Below are 15,579 nucleotides of genomic sequence, written 5' to 3' on the forward strand. Positions count from 1 at the left end.
GAGCATGAAGAGGTTTATTCCAATGCTTGAAATTTTTGAGAATTATTTGATAAATTTCAAAGGAAATGGAACCAGCGCTAAAGCATAAATATACAAAAGGCTTAGTTAATACATGATTAATTTTTCTATCTAAATTTATTAATAGGATTAATATCAAGACACTTACATGGAAAGGAATAAATAATACTGATATAATAGCTCGAGGAATATTTAATATTAAATATGGTATTGAAAATCTTCTTGTAAATGCTATATCTGCAAAAATAATCCACGCAATTACACCATAATATATACATTTTCTGTAAATACTGTTCTGTAACAAATATTTAAGCCAATCTGTCATATACATCGTTTTAAGAATTACACTAAGCGCTTTGATATTTTCATTTTGAAGAATTGGTGAAAAATATTGCTGAAATCTATTTCCGATTCGACTCAATATATTAAACAAAGCCATGATATCGCTACTGAGATCTTCATTTTGCAAATTGTTACTGTTTTCATCACTCATATTATTTCTTGAAAAAAATTTTTTTTTGTTATCATTCAATCTGACCTGATTAGCATTTTCAATTCAATTTGAACTGGGATTAATAATGTGCGTGATATGCTTCCCCATCTGATTCAATATGACATATTTTAAGCTCCTATTGATGAATTTTGATTTTCTAAAAAGATCATATTGAATTAGTTAATATGTCACAAGGATAGACTCAATTAATTGACTGTTTGTTCATAGATAATTAGCATTTTAAAGCAGATATAATAAAAATCAATATCAAGTGTTGGGATATTATCTATTAGTACAAAATTCATGTACTTTGGGCCATAAATATAAAAATTTTATCGAATTAATCTGAAAATATACCCTACTTTTCCAACATTTAGAAAACATGCATGACCCCCTACCCAGGGTCCAAAAATTGGTATTTTCTGCGCTCAGGCAACATGAGTTTTTGGGCCGCCAAATGAATAGCTCAAATAGTTTCCTCATATAGAGACATGCTTATGCTTAGAGTTTGAAGGAAATCTAAAGTGATTTTTTTCTGCATTTCGAAATCTAATGCAATCTTAAAATCATGATTAAACTGCGAATCTGGGCGCAATTTTTTAATATGTTAATATATGAAGGTACTCCTACTACTGCGAATGCTTCAAATGAAAATTCAAGAAATCAGATTAATTTGATCACATTAGTATAGTAGTGGTCAATCCAAAAACTCATATGTTGATATATAACCTATAGAGATGATAATTATCGACTCTTCATTGAAATGCATAAGATTTAATAATCTCATAAATATTCTTTTTAATTTTCAGTATTTCGTGTGCATTTAGATTGCATATACCTGTATATGATATTTCTAGAATGTTTTGGTTAGATATTAAGTTTTTTAGATTAATATTTTAACATTTTGATAAAACAAGCAATTGTTCCATTTTGGAATCGCGATTGAACTCTAGTTTGACTAATATGATGTTGTATGATCAAATAAATTCTAACTTCATGAGATAAATTTTGAAATTAGAAAATGCGATATCTGACTCAAATATTTATATGAACACATTTAACATTCAATGATAAACTAAAGTAATATACAGCAGATTCGATTTGGCTTATATTTTAAATATTCAACAAATAATCTTATAAAATTGTGCTATTCACGTTTCTCAAAGATGAATTAAGCATTTACAACTTGTGCATTGATGGAATTAGATATGGATTCTAATGTTAATCGATATTTTGTAAATTGATATATATTTTATCATGGTTTGACATTTGATCGTGTTGAAACCGGAATTGCAATATGCATCATCTATATATATAATTGTCAAAATATGAGCTATAGATTTTTAAATTATGCTCCTGATTATGAGTGACTTATATGATTATATTGAATTGAGTAGTAAGAATCATAAATATTAGAATATTACGATAATGTATTATAACCTTATAGAAGCTTAAGGCTAAAAATGATGATGAAAATGTAGCTCAAATTTAAGTCTAAAATTTTGAAAAAATTAAGTGCTTATGATAGTATGACGATATTGGTGTTTGAATGTAAGAAATTAGAGATGTATTAGAAGCATTATGAGAAAATAATAAGATATAAAAACAAATTTTATGAAATAATTTAAGTTATAAGAGGTGTTAACATTGGTAATGTGTGAATAAGATAGTAGAATTGTATTGGATCTTTGATTAGTATTTTATAACAATTTATTAATGTAGATGTGATTAGAATGTTGGATTTCAAAGGAGAAAGCGGATTGTTCACTCTTGTTGGTCTGCATGTGTCATTCCGGGAGACATTGCCTGTGCATGTCTCCCAGAATGGCATACTGTTCCGCATTCATAACTTGAATGCGGAACTTTGACCGACAAGAGTGCATTGTGCACTCTTGTTGGTCTGCATGTGTCATTCCGGGAGACATTGCCTGTGCATGTCTCCCAGAACGAGACAATTTATTGCAATCAGAATACGATTGCAAAACTTTGACCGACAAGAGTGCATTGTGCACTCTTGTTTGTCATCCACTATGATACTTAGAGAAAATACTTTACTTACATTATTTAAAATATTAATTTCCCTATTTAATATTTATTTATTATTTTTTGTGCTTTATATTCCCTATGGCATGTACTGAACTATTTTATAGACTCTACCGAGCTATCTCCACATATAAACATTTGACAATAACACATATATACTCTCTTCATATTCTAGTCTCATGACATATTATTGCAAAAGCTATATTTATACAGCATACCTCATAAAGTCTCATTATATCCCTATCTAAGCGTTCAAAACCTATTTTCCCCACGTAATCTGATTCTTCAGGCTCCGCTGATTCGATTTCTGCTGTCAGATCGTGAAAATATGAATCACATAACAAGATAAACACAAGTTACCCAACTTGATATTTTCCGTAAAAAAACTCTTTAAGTCATGTTCAAACAACATCATTTTAGAAAAATTCAATTTTTTCCAAAAGTGTGTGAATTCAAAAAGTCACAATATATCTAGTTATTACCCAGTATTAATTTTTTAATTTAGTTTTTGAGATATTCATTTTATAATACGTATTATTCAGAAAATTAAATACATTTGTAAGGGAAAACGGAATTAATAACAAATATATGAATATCGTGGAAGAGTCAATTTGAAGAAAACATTATTATTTTGGATTTGTGTTTATCTTGTTATGTGATTCATATTTTCACGATCTGACAGCAGAAATCGAATCAGCGGAGCCTGAAGAATCAGATTACGTGGGGAAAATAGGTTTTGAACGCTTAGATAGGGATATAATGAGACTTTATGAGGTATGCTGTATAAATATAGCTTTTGCAATAATATGTCATGAGACTAGAATATGAAGAGAGTATATATGTGTTATTGTCAAATGTTTATATGTGGAGATAGCTCGGTAGAGTCTATAAAATAGTTCAGTACATGCCATAGGGAATATAAAGCACAAAAAATAATAAATAAATATTAAATAGGGAAATTAATATTTTAAATAATGTAAGTAAAGTATTTTCTCTAAGTATCATAGTGGATGACAAACAAGAGTGCACAATGCACTCTTGTCGGTCAAAGTTTTGCAATCGTATTCTGATTGCAATAAATTGTCTCGTTCTGGGAGACATGCACAGGCAATGTCTCCCGGAATGACACATGCAGACCAACAAGAGTGCACAATGCACTCTTGTCGGTCAAAGTTCCGCATTCAAGTTATGAATGCGGAACAGTATGCCATTCTGGGAGACATGCACAGGCAATGTCTCCCGGAATGACACATGCAGACCAACAAGAGTGCACAATGCACTCTTGTCGGTCAAAGTTGCAATCGTATTCTGATTGCAATAAATTGCCATTCTGGGAGACATGCACAGGCAATGTCTCCCGGAATGACACATGCAGACCAACAAGAGTGCACAATGCACTCTTGTCGGTCAAAGTTCCGCATTCAAGTTATGAATGCGGAACAGTATGCCATTCTGGGAGACATGCACAGGCAATGTCTCCCGGAATGAGACACTGCGACCGTCAGGAGTGCATATTATCATCAAAAATTCAAAAAAAAAACATTTTTCTTTTTTCTTTGGCGAAAAATGTACTTATTTTTTTGAAATTTTCGAAATATGATTTTTTCGGGAGACTTTTTCAAAATTTTAATATGATAAATATGAGTTATTTTATGTTCTCTATTTGAGAGTCTGCTTATTTTTGAGTATTGAGCAAGATTGAAAAATGAGAATATTTAGGAACATAATAAATCGATTTATCTCGTCATGTAGTTCATATTTTCGCGTTCTGAGAGCGGAAAACGCATTTTTTGAATGCGTAGATTCCGAATCACACGGAAAAAATAGGTTTTAATAAGAAAAATAGACAATTTATGAAGTAACAAAGCACATAGTATTATAAAAAAGAAAAACATTTTTCTCATATGAAAGAAAATATAACGTATTTTTTACAGAGCGTAGGTATATATCGAGCCAATTCACACCATAAATTCTTTTCTCGTTCTCGGGCCTATAAACAACCTGAGGTGCACAACAATATTAACTTATACTGCTGTTATCTGGATTTGAATCCTCAATTGAGAGAATTCCAGATAACTTCAGTATAAACAAACCATATACATGTTTCCTCCTTGCTTCTAGGCCAAGCATAACAAGTACATTACCTTAGAGCAAATCTCATTCGGAGTTTCTCATTTAATGAGAGACTCCGAATGAAATTTGCCTATTTGATTAATATGTGCTTTATGAGATGCAAATTCTGATGATAAATATTGATCTAGAGCTTATATAAGATGCGAAGAAACTTCAAAAAAAGCTAACCGGTAAAGACAGCAACTTGCAACACCAAGTTGCTCACGTAGTGATTACAAGCATATCTGCAAGGCAAAGTCCTCAGGATGCAGAACTTTGCCTGCAATCAGAAAAGAGATTGCAGCAGAGTAACCGGTAAAGACAGCAACTTGCAACACCAAGTTGCTCACGTAGTGATTACAAGCATATCTGCAAGGCAAAGTCCTCAGGATGCAGAACTCTGCCTGCAATCAGAAAAGAGATTGCAGCAGAGTAACCGGTAAAGACAGCAACTTGCAAAGTCAAGCAGTTTCTGAGATTTTGATTTATAAATCATAAACCTTCATGCTTGATGATTTTGTAGAATTGTTAACTCATGTCATCAGTTAATGCTCACCTAAGGGAGGTGTTTTGCGGGAGCTGGGGGTATCTTGGTGAGTACTCAGGAGGCCAAGAAGGGCACCCCAACCGACATTTTGCTGATGGATTGAGTTCGCAACCATTTTTATAACCGTAAAAACCGTCGGGACAAAACAACTTGAATAATTGAATTTTTTAATGATAATGATTGTGAAATAACATGTAACTATAATTTAAGAATGCCATATTTTTGTTAAAAAAAATTTCGAAAAGTGAGAGATTTTCCGTTCTAATAAATATATTTGATAACCGGGGCGTCCCCCGGAATCAAATAAATTATCATATCGAGAATCGGAGATCCTTGCAGTTTCGATTTTTTCGAAAAGTGAGAGATTTTCCGTTCTAATAAATATATTTGATAACCGGGGCGTCCCCCGGAATCAAATAAATTATCATATCGAGAATCGGAGATCCTTGCAGTTTCGATTTTTTCGAAAAGTGAGAGATTTTCCGTTCTAATAAATATATTTGATAACCGGGGCGTCCCCCGGAATCAAATAAATTATCATATCGAGAATCGGAGATCCTTGCAGTTTCGATTTTTTCGAAAAGTGAGAGATTTTCCATTTTAATAAATATATTTGATAACCGGGGTGTCCCCCGGAATCAAATAAATTAGCATTACTAACATTCCTTTTTTATTTAAAATTTTCAATTCTTAAAACAAAGTTTTACTTCTATTTAATTATTTGCCATGAAAGTATAGAACATTAAAAATTTATCCTACTACCTCCACCCTTATAATACCTTCAAAAAAATTATATCTCAATTTATTTTCTATCTTTATATTGATGTGCTTATTCAAAAACACTAAATCATAAGTCTTCAGTTCTCAAAATACTCTCAAATTATCTCATTGCGCATATTTTGAAATTTGATAATTTTAAATTGTTAAAAAATTCATTAATCACAGTAAAATATCTATATACAACAATTAACTAACTGATTTCACATCTTGAACATTCGCATTTATTTAATATATTTGAATATCATTTACATCTTATTGAATTAGATCATAAATCACAGTTCCTTAATATACTATCTAGCTAATCATTATTGTTGCACAACTTACATTTGATTAAACACACGTGTATAATTCTGTACAACTCATATCTCTATCAATACTTTATTTATAATCAAAACAAAGGTTAAAATTGTATACCCTGTCACTGTAGAGTATTCTCCCAACTTTAAAGTGAAAATCAAAATTTGATATTTTAGTAATTTCATGTGAGATCGTTATTTTATAGGAAAACATACTGAAAATGTTTATAAGATGTTTCTCTATCATATGCCAAAATATCATGGCTTAAATGCTCTCCTAAGTGTCTATAACTGAATTTTAGGGCAATAACCTTATTCTAAATGTTGGGAAAGTAGGGTAATATTATCAAAATTCTGATGAATATTTTATTGCTTTGGACTTAGCTTTTGTCGCTGTGACATTTAATATCTTTGAACTTAATCAAAATTCATAAATCTAATCCGAAATTTATGAATTTAGGGTTTTTCACATGCACATAATGGTACTTTTTCCTCAAAATGAATTACAAAGATGTTTTATATGGTTAAATGAAAGTGGGTCGTTTTAAAAATTTTTTAATGTCTGATCAAGACATTCATCCAAGCAAATACTGTGAATTATGAAGTATCTTTAAATACCACATAGATTCACATATTGCTTTGTGTCAGCTGAAAACGGAAAAAGAAGAAGAACTTAACAAGATTTACAAAACGATCAAAGCAGAATTGCTTGATTCACAGAAATACAGCCCCACAATTATTATAAGAGATATATTAAATCTTATTATGTATAGAAATCCCTATACAAAGTCATATTTAACTCTTGCCAAACTCATATCTGATGATTATCATGTCAAAGAGGTCCATGGATTGGAAGATACTCCTAACTACCTGTTTTATAAAGAATATGGAATTCATTTAGACAAATCTTGTAAATTCAAAAATATGATATTCAAAGATCTAGAAATTAATTCAGAAAATGCAATTGTCAGAGCAATTATGTGTAATGACAAAAAACTATTCATCTCATTCACAGAAAAAAAGGATTTGATAAAGATCAAAAATATTATAGCAGTTTATATCCAAAACCTGGCCTTGGATGCGGATTACTTGAATTATGTTGTTACCACGGAGCAGTTGATTGTTTCAAGTTCATAAGAACAAAATTTAACTCAAAAATAACTGAACAATGTCTAGAATTTTCATTTATAGGAGGAAATCCAGAGATCATGAGTGAATGTTTGAAATATCAGAAACCAAATGAAGATTGCATGAAATATGCAATTATTTTACACAGCATTGATTTCGTCACATTCTTGATGAATACAACATGAAGATCAATTTAAAATGTTGCACAAAATTAAATAATCTTGAATTATTTTTAGTTTATTTCGATCAAACTAATAAAATTGACAAATGCTTTAGTTACTCAGCATTTTTTGATATTCCATCCCTTTGCGAATATTTCCTTTCGCTTGGTGCAAATGCCAATGCAACAGCTAAATATCAGCCAACTCCTCTTAGTATTGCAGCAAAAAATAACAATAAAGAAATAGTCGAACTTCTTATTTCACGTGGTGCAAATATCAATAAAAAAGATAATGATGGACAAACCGCTCTTCATTATGCAGCGCGTTTTAATAGAAAAGAAATGGCCGAATTTCTTATTTCACATGGTGCAAATATCAATAAAAAAGATAATGATGGACAAACCGCTCTTCATTATGCAGCGCGTTTTAATAGAAAAGAAATGGCCGAATTTCTTATTTCACATGGTGCAAATATCAATGAAAAAGATTCATATATGCGAACGACTCTTCATTTTGCAGCATGGTATAATAGTAAAGAAACCGCCGAACTTCTTATTTCACATGGTGCAAATATCAATGATAAATATAATTATGGACAAAACGCTCTTCATTTAGCGGCATATTATAATAGTAAAGAAACAGCCGAACTTCTAATTTCACATGGTGCAAATATCAATGAAAAAGATGAAGATATGAAAACTGCACTTCATTATGCAGTCAATCAAAAAATGTAAAGAAATAGCCGAAGTTCTTATTTCACATGGTGCAAATGTCAATGAAAAAGATAAAAATGGGGAGACAGCTTTTTACCTTGCAATAGTTTATATGAAAGACATAGTAGAACTTTTTATTTTGCATGGTGCAAAAATCAATGAAAAAGGTAAAGATGGAAACACTGCTCTTCATATTGCAGCAAAAAGAAATGATATAGAAACAGTTAAACTTCTTATTTCACATGGTGCAAATATTAATGAAAAAGGTAAAGATGGAAACACTGCTCTTCATATTGCAATGCGTCACGATAACAAAGAAACAGCCGAAATTCTTATTTTACTTGGTGCAAACATCAATGAAAAAGATAAATACGGAGACACAGTTCTTCATTATGCAGCAGAAAGCGGTAACAAATAAATAGCTGAATTTCTTCTTTCACATGGTGCAAATATCAATGAAAGAAATAAATATGAAGAAACAGCTCTTATTTCAGCAATACTTTTTCATAGAAAGGAAACAGCTGATTTTCTTCTTTCACATGGAGCAACTATTTATGCAAAAGATAATGATGGAAAAACCGTTCTTCATTATGCCGCAGAAAATGATAGAAGAAGTGTAATCAAAATTCTTATTTCATATGGTGTGGATGTCAATGAAAAAGATAGAGATGGGAAAACCGCTCTCCATTATGCCGCAGTAAATAATGTAGAAAATGCAGCCGAACTTCTTATTTCATATGGTGCGGATTTCAGCATAAAAGATATAGTTGGGAAAACGCCTCTTCACTATGCAATAGAGCATGATAGTGAAGAAACAGCCAATATTCTTCTTTCACATGGTGCAAAAATATTATAATGTTCCATCTTCATTCAAAAGATTCTTTTCTTTGTTCTTATAATATTTTCTTATATTTATTTCATTAAAAATAAAAAATAGCTGTAAAAAATCTGAGTCATTTAACTACGATAGAGTTTATTCTAAGATGCACATACTTTCATATTGTTTGGAGATTAATAAGACTGATGAGAATTTCCGTTATGATATTATATGAACCAGACTTCAATTTGAAGATGCTTCAAAGCCTCATATTGATTTAATGAATCATAAAAAAATTATATATTTCTAACTTACTGTTCTAAAGGTGACATGATATTTTTTATTAAATGGTCATAAGTAAATAATAAAGGATATTTTGGAGCTCTCTTTATTATACAATAAATCATTCGTGATGAAGAAAATATAAAACTCTCAAAATTTGGAAATGTAGGATGACGAAGATTTTTTTATTATTATTTTCCATTACTATACATGTAGTATCTATCTCTTTCACTGATAGTTGCTCCATGCGAAAGAAGAAACGCAATTAGTTCTGTACTTTTCTAATATGCTGCGATAGTAAGCGCAGTTTTTCCACCTCCGTCTTTTTCATTGATGTTGCAATATGAAGGGCAGTTGAATCGCTGAAATTTTTTTCATGAACATTTGCACCATGTGAAAGAAGAATAAGCCCTGCTTCTTTATTATTTGAAAATGCTGCATTATGAAGTACTGTATTATCATGTTTATCTTTTCCATTGATATCTACTCCATGTGTTAGAAGTAATTCAGCAACCTCTCTACTATTATTAATTACTGCTGTATTAAAAATAATATATTCTTCTTTGATATTTATGTTATGCGAGAGAAGAAGTTCGACAATTTCTTTACAGTTATAAAATGCTGCTATGTAAAAAGCTGTTCTTCCGTATTTATCAAATGAATTGATATTTGCACCAAGTGAAAGAAATAATATTTGCAAAGTGATGGAATATCATATATAATGTTGAATAAATTTAGCTATGGCCATGTATGATTTCACATATCGATTATTAAATTGGATGATGTTTAAAATGTATTTTACAACCATGTGTGGGAGATATTCCTTTGAATCAATCAATCCCGTTTTGATCATATTGTAAATTAAGTGTGTTTCTTCTTCATTTTGGGTTTTTAACTGATACAACGATACATATGAATCGATATTGTATTTGTAAGATCTTATCAAATCACTATATTGCTTTGGAAGAGTGTATTGATCAGACGTATGTATTCAAGACAAAAAAAATGAATTTACCAACAAAAATTTGGGATTTTACTAAAAAGTGACAGAATTGAATTCAATTCAAATGTGTCGCTTTTTAGTAAAATCAGCACCACAAGAAAAGGTGAACTTTTTTTGAATAAAAATCGATTTTCAATCAAAAAATGGCGCGTTTTCCGAAAATGAATTTAGTAATTTATTGTATTAATTCATTGAATCAAAATTTTGTATTTTACTTTGCATTTTTGGACAAATCTTTTACTTTTATCTTTTCCAACATACGAAAATCAGATGAAACACAAAGAATATAATGGCTGTGATGAAATTATTTTTATTTTAGATCTTGTAATCATTTAAAAAGAAGGAAATTCATAAAGGATAGAAAAAAACATTTAATTAATACATTACAAATAGTATTATAAGGTATTATGGTTCGGAATTAGTTTCAATCTTCATATATATGAAGACCATTCAATACACTGAACCATACTATAATTGCTGGAACACAAAGAACTGTTGTCCAGAAAATCATTGTTGAGGCAACACCTTCGCCCATGTGAGCACCTGATGTTAAAGCGTAAGAAGCAACAGCTGTTGGCTGTGCACCAATAATCATGCACTGTCTTGAAAGTCTGTTGCTCATTCCAAGTGCCTTGCACCATAAACCAGCGAAGATTGAACCAATGAACATTCTTACGATCAAACAGAAGATAAATTGAATCCAACCGCATGAAATTAAAGAATGCTGAGCAAGGAAGACACCAACGCAAATAAGAGCAAGTGCAAAGACCATATCACCGGCGTATTGGAACAATCTGTCTAAGAAAATTGGGTATTCAATATTGCATGCGGAATAACAAATACCGATAACGTTACCAATGAGAATTGGGCTCTTAACTACGTTCAAGAGAACCTTTCCGATGATCTTAAGTGAGAATTTCTCGGGTGGTAAGCCATTTTCGACTCTTTTTCTGTTTCCAGCGATAACGTTGTAAATACCGACCATAATCAAGAAGATTGGTGATGAAATAAGATCGTTAGAAATCATCATCATAGAAACCATGACATTCTCTTTAGCTGGCCAAAGAGCATTGAAAACTGGGATACCAGAAATGATGTAGTTGATATAAGCTGTCGGGAAAACAGTTGACAAGTACATTTTCATTCTATCTTCGAATGGATAAATCATCATAAAAGCGACCGCACAATAAGTTGAGATACTCATCAAAGCTGCAATACCGAATGGCTTGAAATCAAGCTCTGCAAGTTTCTTGGGAGCTATACCTCTGATAATAAGTGGCATAAAACCAATAAAAAACACAACGCTATTTAATGGACCTGAATCTTTGAGGGTAACTATCTTTAGCTTTGCTAAAATAAATCCAACAGCAATGATGAGAAGCATTGCAACACCTACTTGGATGACGGGGAGGTAATCTGTCATTGTTCTAAAATGAACTCCTATGGTTTTTCCGTAACGACAAAAATTCAATAGTCTCTGAAAAATTGAATATATACAACCTGTTACGCATTCAAATGCTTTATTTTTGATTGTCTGATCGCACCATTCAACTATTCAAAGGATTAAAATTTACTAAATCTCTAATATTGTTGTTTCTTATTTAATATTCTCGATTTATATGTTAAAATTAATACGAAATTCCTAATTTGCATCTACGATAAATTTGGAACCAATGAGAACAGCCAAATTGCAGATATATTTAAATCATATACTATTAGCAGGAGGGATAATTAAAAAACTTCATGTTTGTCCAGTTAATTCAGAAATTGTTGCAAAAAGTTATCCTGTTATAGACCGAAAATAGATTTTTTCGGTTTTCTCTTCAAATAATTGAAAGAATGATACTATTATAGGTGTATTATATTATATAGCATAAAATCATGCTATAGCCGAAAATTATAAGTTTTGAGAAGATTGAATATAACACAAATAAATTTGAATGTAAGTTAAATTGCTTGTTGTTTTTAATAGCTACTTAATGAGAAATCCAATATTGCAAAATTGAAATTGAATGATTGAAAGAACAGAAAAAGTCATTCTTTTCAATTTCGAATATGTTTCATTGTATTTATAATTATATGGCAAATAAGATATTTAAACTTGATTTTTGAAGGGAGATTCACAAAATTGAATGAATTCAAATAATTTTTATTCAAAAATAAACTAGTTATTTGAGTTTAATACTAATTATCTATTCAAACTACAAAGTTTGTAATTTAAAATATTTTGTGAGATCAGATTGAATTAATTCAAGGTTCTTTTCAATTAATATTCATGACCATATTACGCATTTTCGAACATTCTAAACCAAATATATAAAAATGGGAGACGAATGTTAAAATTGCTAGACATGGGGGAGTTGTCTGCAAAGTTTTAGCTCTTATCTCTAACAAAAAATTAATTTTTAAAAAAAAGACCGAATACGTTTCACAGCGAGAAAAAAATAAAAGGCAAGATAGAATTTTCTAGACATAAAGAAGTTGTTTACCGAGTTTTAGCTCTTATCTCTAACAAAAAATTAATTTTTAAAAAAAAGACCGAATACGTTTCACAGCGAGAAAAAAATAAAAGGCAAGATAGAATTTTCTAGACATAAAGAAGTTGTTTACCGAGTTTTAGCTCTTATCTCTAACAAAAAATTAATTTTTAAAAAAAAGACCGAATACGTTTCACAGCGAGAAAAAAATAAAAGGCAAGATAGAATTTTCTAGACATAAAGAAGTTGTTTACCGAGTTTTAGCTCTTATCTCTAACAAAAAATTAATTTTTAAAAAAAAGACCGAATACGTTTCACAGCGAGAAAAAATAAAAGGCAAGATAGAATTTTCTAGACATAAAGAAGTTGTTTACCGAGTTTTAGCTCTTATCTCTAACAAAAAATTAATTTTTAAAAAAAAGACCGAATACGTTTCACAGCGAGAAAAAAATAAAAGGCAAGATAGAATTTTCTAGACATAAAGAAGTTGTTTACCGAGTTTTAGCTCTTATCTCTAACAAAAAATTAATTTTTAAAAAAAAAGACCGAATACGTTTCACAGCGAGAAAAAATAAAAGGCAAGATAGAATTTTCTAGACATAAAGAAGTTGTTTACCGAGTTTTAGCTCTTATCTCTAACAAAAAATTAATTTTTAAAAAAAAGACCGAATACGTTTCACAGCGAGAAAAAAATAAAAGGCAAGATAGAATTTTCTAGACATAAAGAAGTTGTTTACCGAGTTTTAGCTCTTATCTCTAACAAAAAATTAATTTTTAAAAAAAAGACCGAATACGTTTCACAGCGAGAAAAAAATAAAAGGCAAGATAGAATTTTCTAGACATAAAGAAGTTGTTTTACCGAGTTTTAGCTCTTTATCTCTAACAAAAAATTAATTTTTAAAAAAAAACCGAATACGTTTCACAGCGAGAAAAAATAAAAGGCAAGATAGAATTTTCTAGACATAAAGAAGTTGTTTACCGAGTTTTAGCTCTTATCTCTAACAAAAAATTAATTTTTAAAAAAAAGACCGAATACGTTTCACAGCGAGAAAAAAATAAAAAAAAGAATTTTCTAGACATAAAGAAGTTGTTTACCGAGTTTTAGCTCTTATCTCTAACAAAAAATTAATTTTTAAAAAAAAGACCGAATACGTTTCACAGCGAGAAAAAAATAAAAGGCAAGATAGAATTTTCTAGACATAAAGAAGTTGTTTACCGAGTTTTAGCTCTTATCTCTAACAAAAAATTAATTTTTAAAAAAAGACCGAATACGTTTCACAGCGAGAAAAAAATAAAAGGCAAGATAGAATTTTCTAGACATAAAGAAGTTGTTTACCGAGTTTTAGCTCTTATCTCTAACAAAAATTAATTTTTAAAAAAAAGACCGAATACGTTTCACAGCGAGAAAAAAATAAAAGGCAAGATAGAATTTTCTAGACATAAAGAAGTTGTTTACCGAGTTTTAGCTCTTATCTCTAACAAAAAATTAATTTTTAAAAAAAAGACCGAATACGTTTCACAGCGAGAAAAAAATAAAAGGCAAGATAGAATTTTCTAGACATAAAGAAGTTGTTTACCGAGTTTTAGCTCTTATCTCTAACAAAAAATTAATTTTTAAAAAAAAGACCGAATACGTTTCACAGCGAGAAAAAAATAAAAGGCAAGATAGAATTTTCTAGACATAAAGAAGTTGTTTACCGAGTTTTAGCTCTTATCTCTAACAAAAAATTAATTTTTAAAAAAAAGACCGAATACGTTTCACAGCGAGAAAAAAATAAAAGGCAAGATAGAATTTTCTAGACATAAAGAAGTTGTTTACCGAGTTTTAGCTCTTATCTCTAACAAAAAATTAATTTTTAAAAAAAAGACCGAATACGTTTCACAGCGAGAAAAAAATAAAAGGCAAGATAGAATTTTCTAGACATAAAGAAGTTGTTTACCGAGTTTTAGCTCTTATCTCTAACAAAAAATTAATTTTTAAAAAAAAGACCGAATACGTTTCACAGCGAGAAAAAAATAAAAGGCAAGATAGAATTTTCTAGACATAAAGAAGTTGTTTACCGAGTTTTAGCTCTTATCTCTAACAAAAATTAATTTTTAAAAAAAAGACCGAATACGTTTCACAGCGAGAAAAAAATAAAACTGTACACTGATTTTCATTTTCATTTCCAGTCACTTTACTTATTATTTTTTCTTTTTTTCATTTTAATTATAAATTATTTCGTAATACGTTTATTTACGTTACCATTTTCTTTATTCTTTTGAATTCCATACTAGACACTTATAGAATATTTTGATTGTTAACGTACTTCATTAGAATGAATCCTTACAAAGGGTATGTCGATCGAATTTACCTAATTGGTATTTCCAATCAGATTGAAGAAGGTAAAATGACATGGGAAGAAGCTTGCACCCATGTTCCCATCGCCCCAACCCTTCAATCAAATGATTTCAAATATTTAGATGTTTCAAAATCTTTTTTACAAAATCAATTTAGCTTACAGAATATCCCATTGCCTAAAGGCAAGAAAGGTCGTAGGGTCAATCCCTACGACCAAATCAAAGCTCTTGCTGTGATACATGACCACTGGGCCTTTCCCTGTGGTCAAACAAAACAATGGAAACGTTTGAAATTACAACAAATTGATGTATCTTATAGAGAAGTACGCAGATACTTCAAAGAAAATCATTTCACCAAGACGCGATTAG

The 15,579-nt window shown here is 30.2% G+C and overlaps 3 protein-coding genes across 3 annotated transcripts, besides 3 other annotated features; 2 read left to right on the forward strand and 1 right to left on the reverse strand.

Annotated features, from left to right (window-relative positions):
- Positions 1 to 4,076: 4,076 nt before the first annotated feature.
- Positions 4,077 to 4,769: a mobile genetic element.
- Positions 4,770 to 7,598: 2,829 nt separating this feature from the next.
- TVAGG3_0888900 (ankyrin repeat family protein family) lies at positions 7,599 to 8,312 on the forward strand (the record flags this gene model as incomplete). Its single annotated transcript, XM_001310900.1, has 1 exon — positions 7,599 to 8,312. The coding sequence occupies one exon, from the start codon at positions 7,599 to 7,601 to the stop codon at positions 8,310 to 8,312; it is 714 nt and encodes a 237-aa protein (XP_001310901.1).
- A 91-nt stretch (positions 8,313 to 8,403) lies between these two features.
- TVAGG3_0888910 (Ankyrin repeat family) lies at positions 8,404 to 8,709 on the forward strand (the record flags this gene model as incomplete). The annotated part of the gene is made up of 1 exon (XM_001310899.1): positions 8,404 to 8,709. One exon carries the CDS (start codon positions 8,404 to 8,406, stop codon positions 8,707 to 8,709), a length of 306 nt encoding a protein of 101 aa, XP_001310900.1.
- A 2,048-nt stretch (positions 8,710 to 10,757) lies between these two features.
- TVAGG3_0888920 (intracellular auxin transport) lies at positions 10,758 to 11,836 on the reverse strand (the record flags this gene model as incomplete). The annotated part of the gene is made up of 1 exon (XM_001310898.1): positions 10,818 to 11,816. One exon carries the CDS (start codon positions 11,814 to 11,816, stop codon positions 10,818 to 10,820), a length of 999 nt encoding a protein of 332 aa, XP_001310899.1.
- Positions 11,837 to 12,181: 345 nt separating this feature from the next.
- Positions 12,182 to 13,019: a mobile genetic element.
- A 2,169-nt stretch (positions 13,020 to 15,188) lies between these two features.
- Positions 15,189 to 15,579: part of a mobile genetic element that runs on past the window's edge.

This window comes from Trichomonas vaginalis, chromosome VI, assembly GCF_026262505.1.
Source record: "Trichomonas vaginalis G3 chromosome VI, whole genome shotgun sequence".
Classification (NCBI taxonomy): Eukaryota; Parabasalia; order Trichomonadida; family Trichomonadidae; genus Trichomonas; species Trichomonas vaginalis.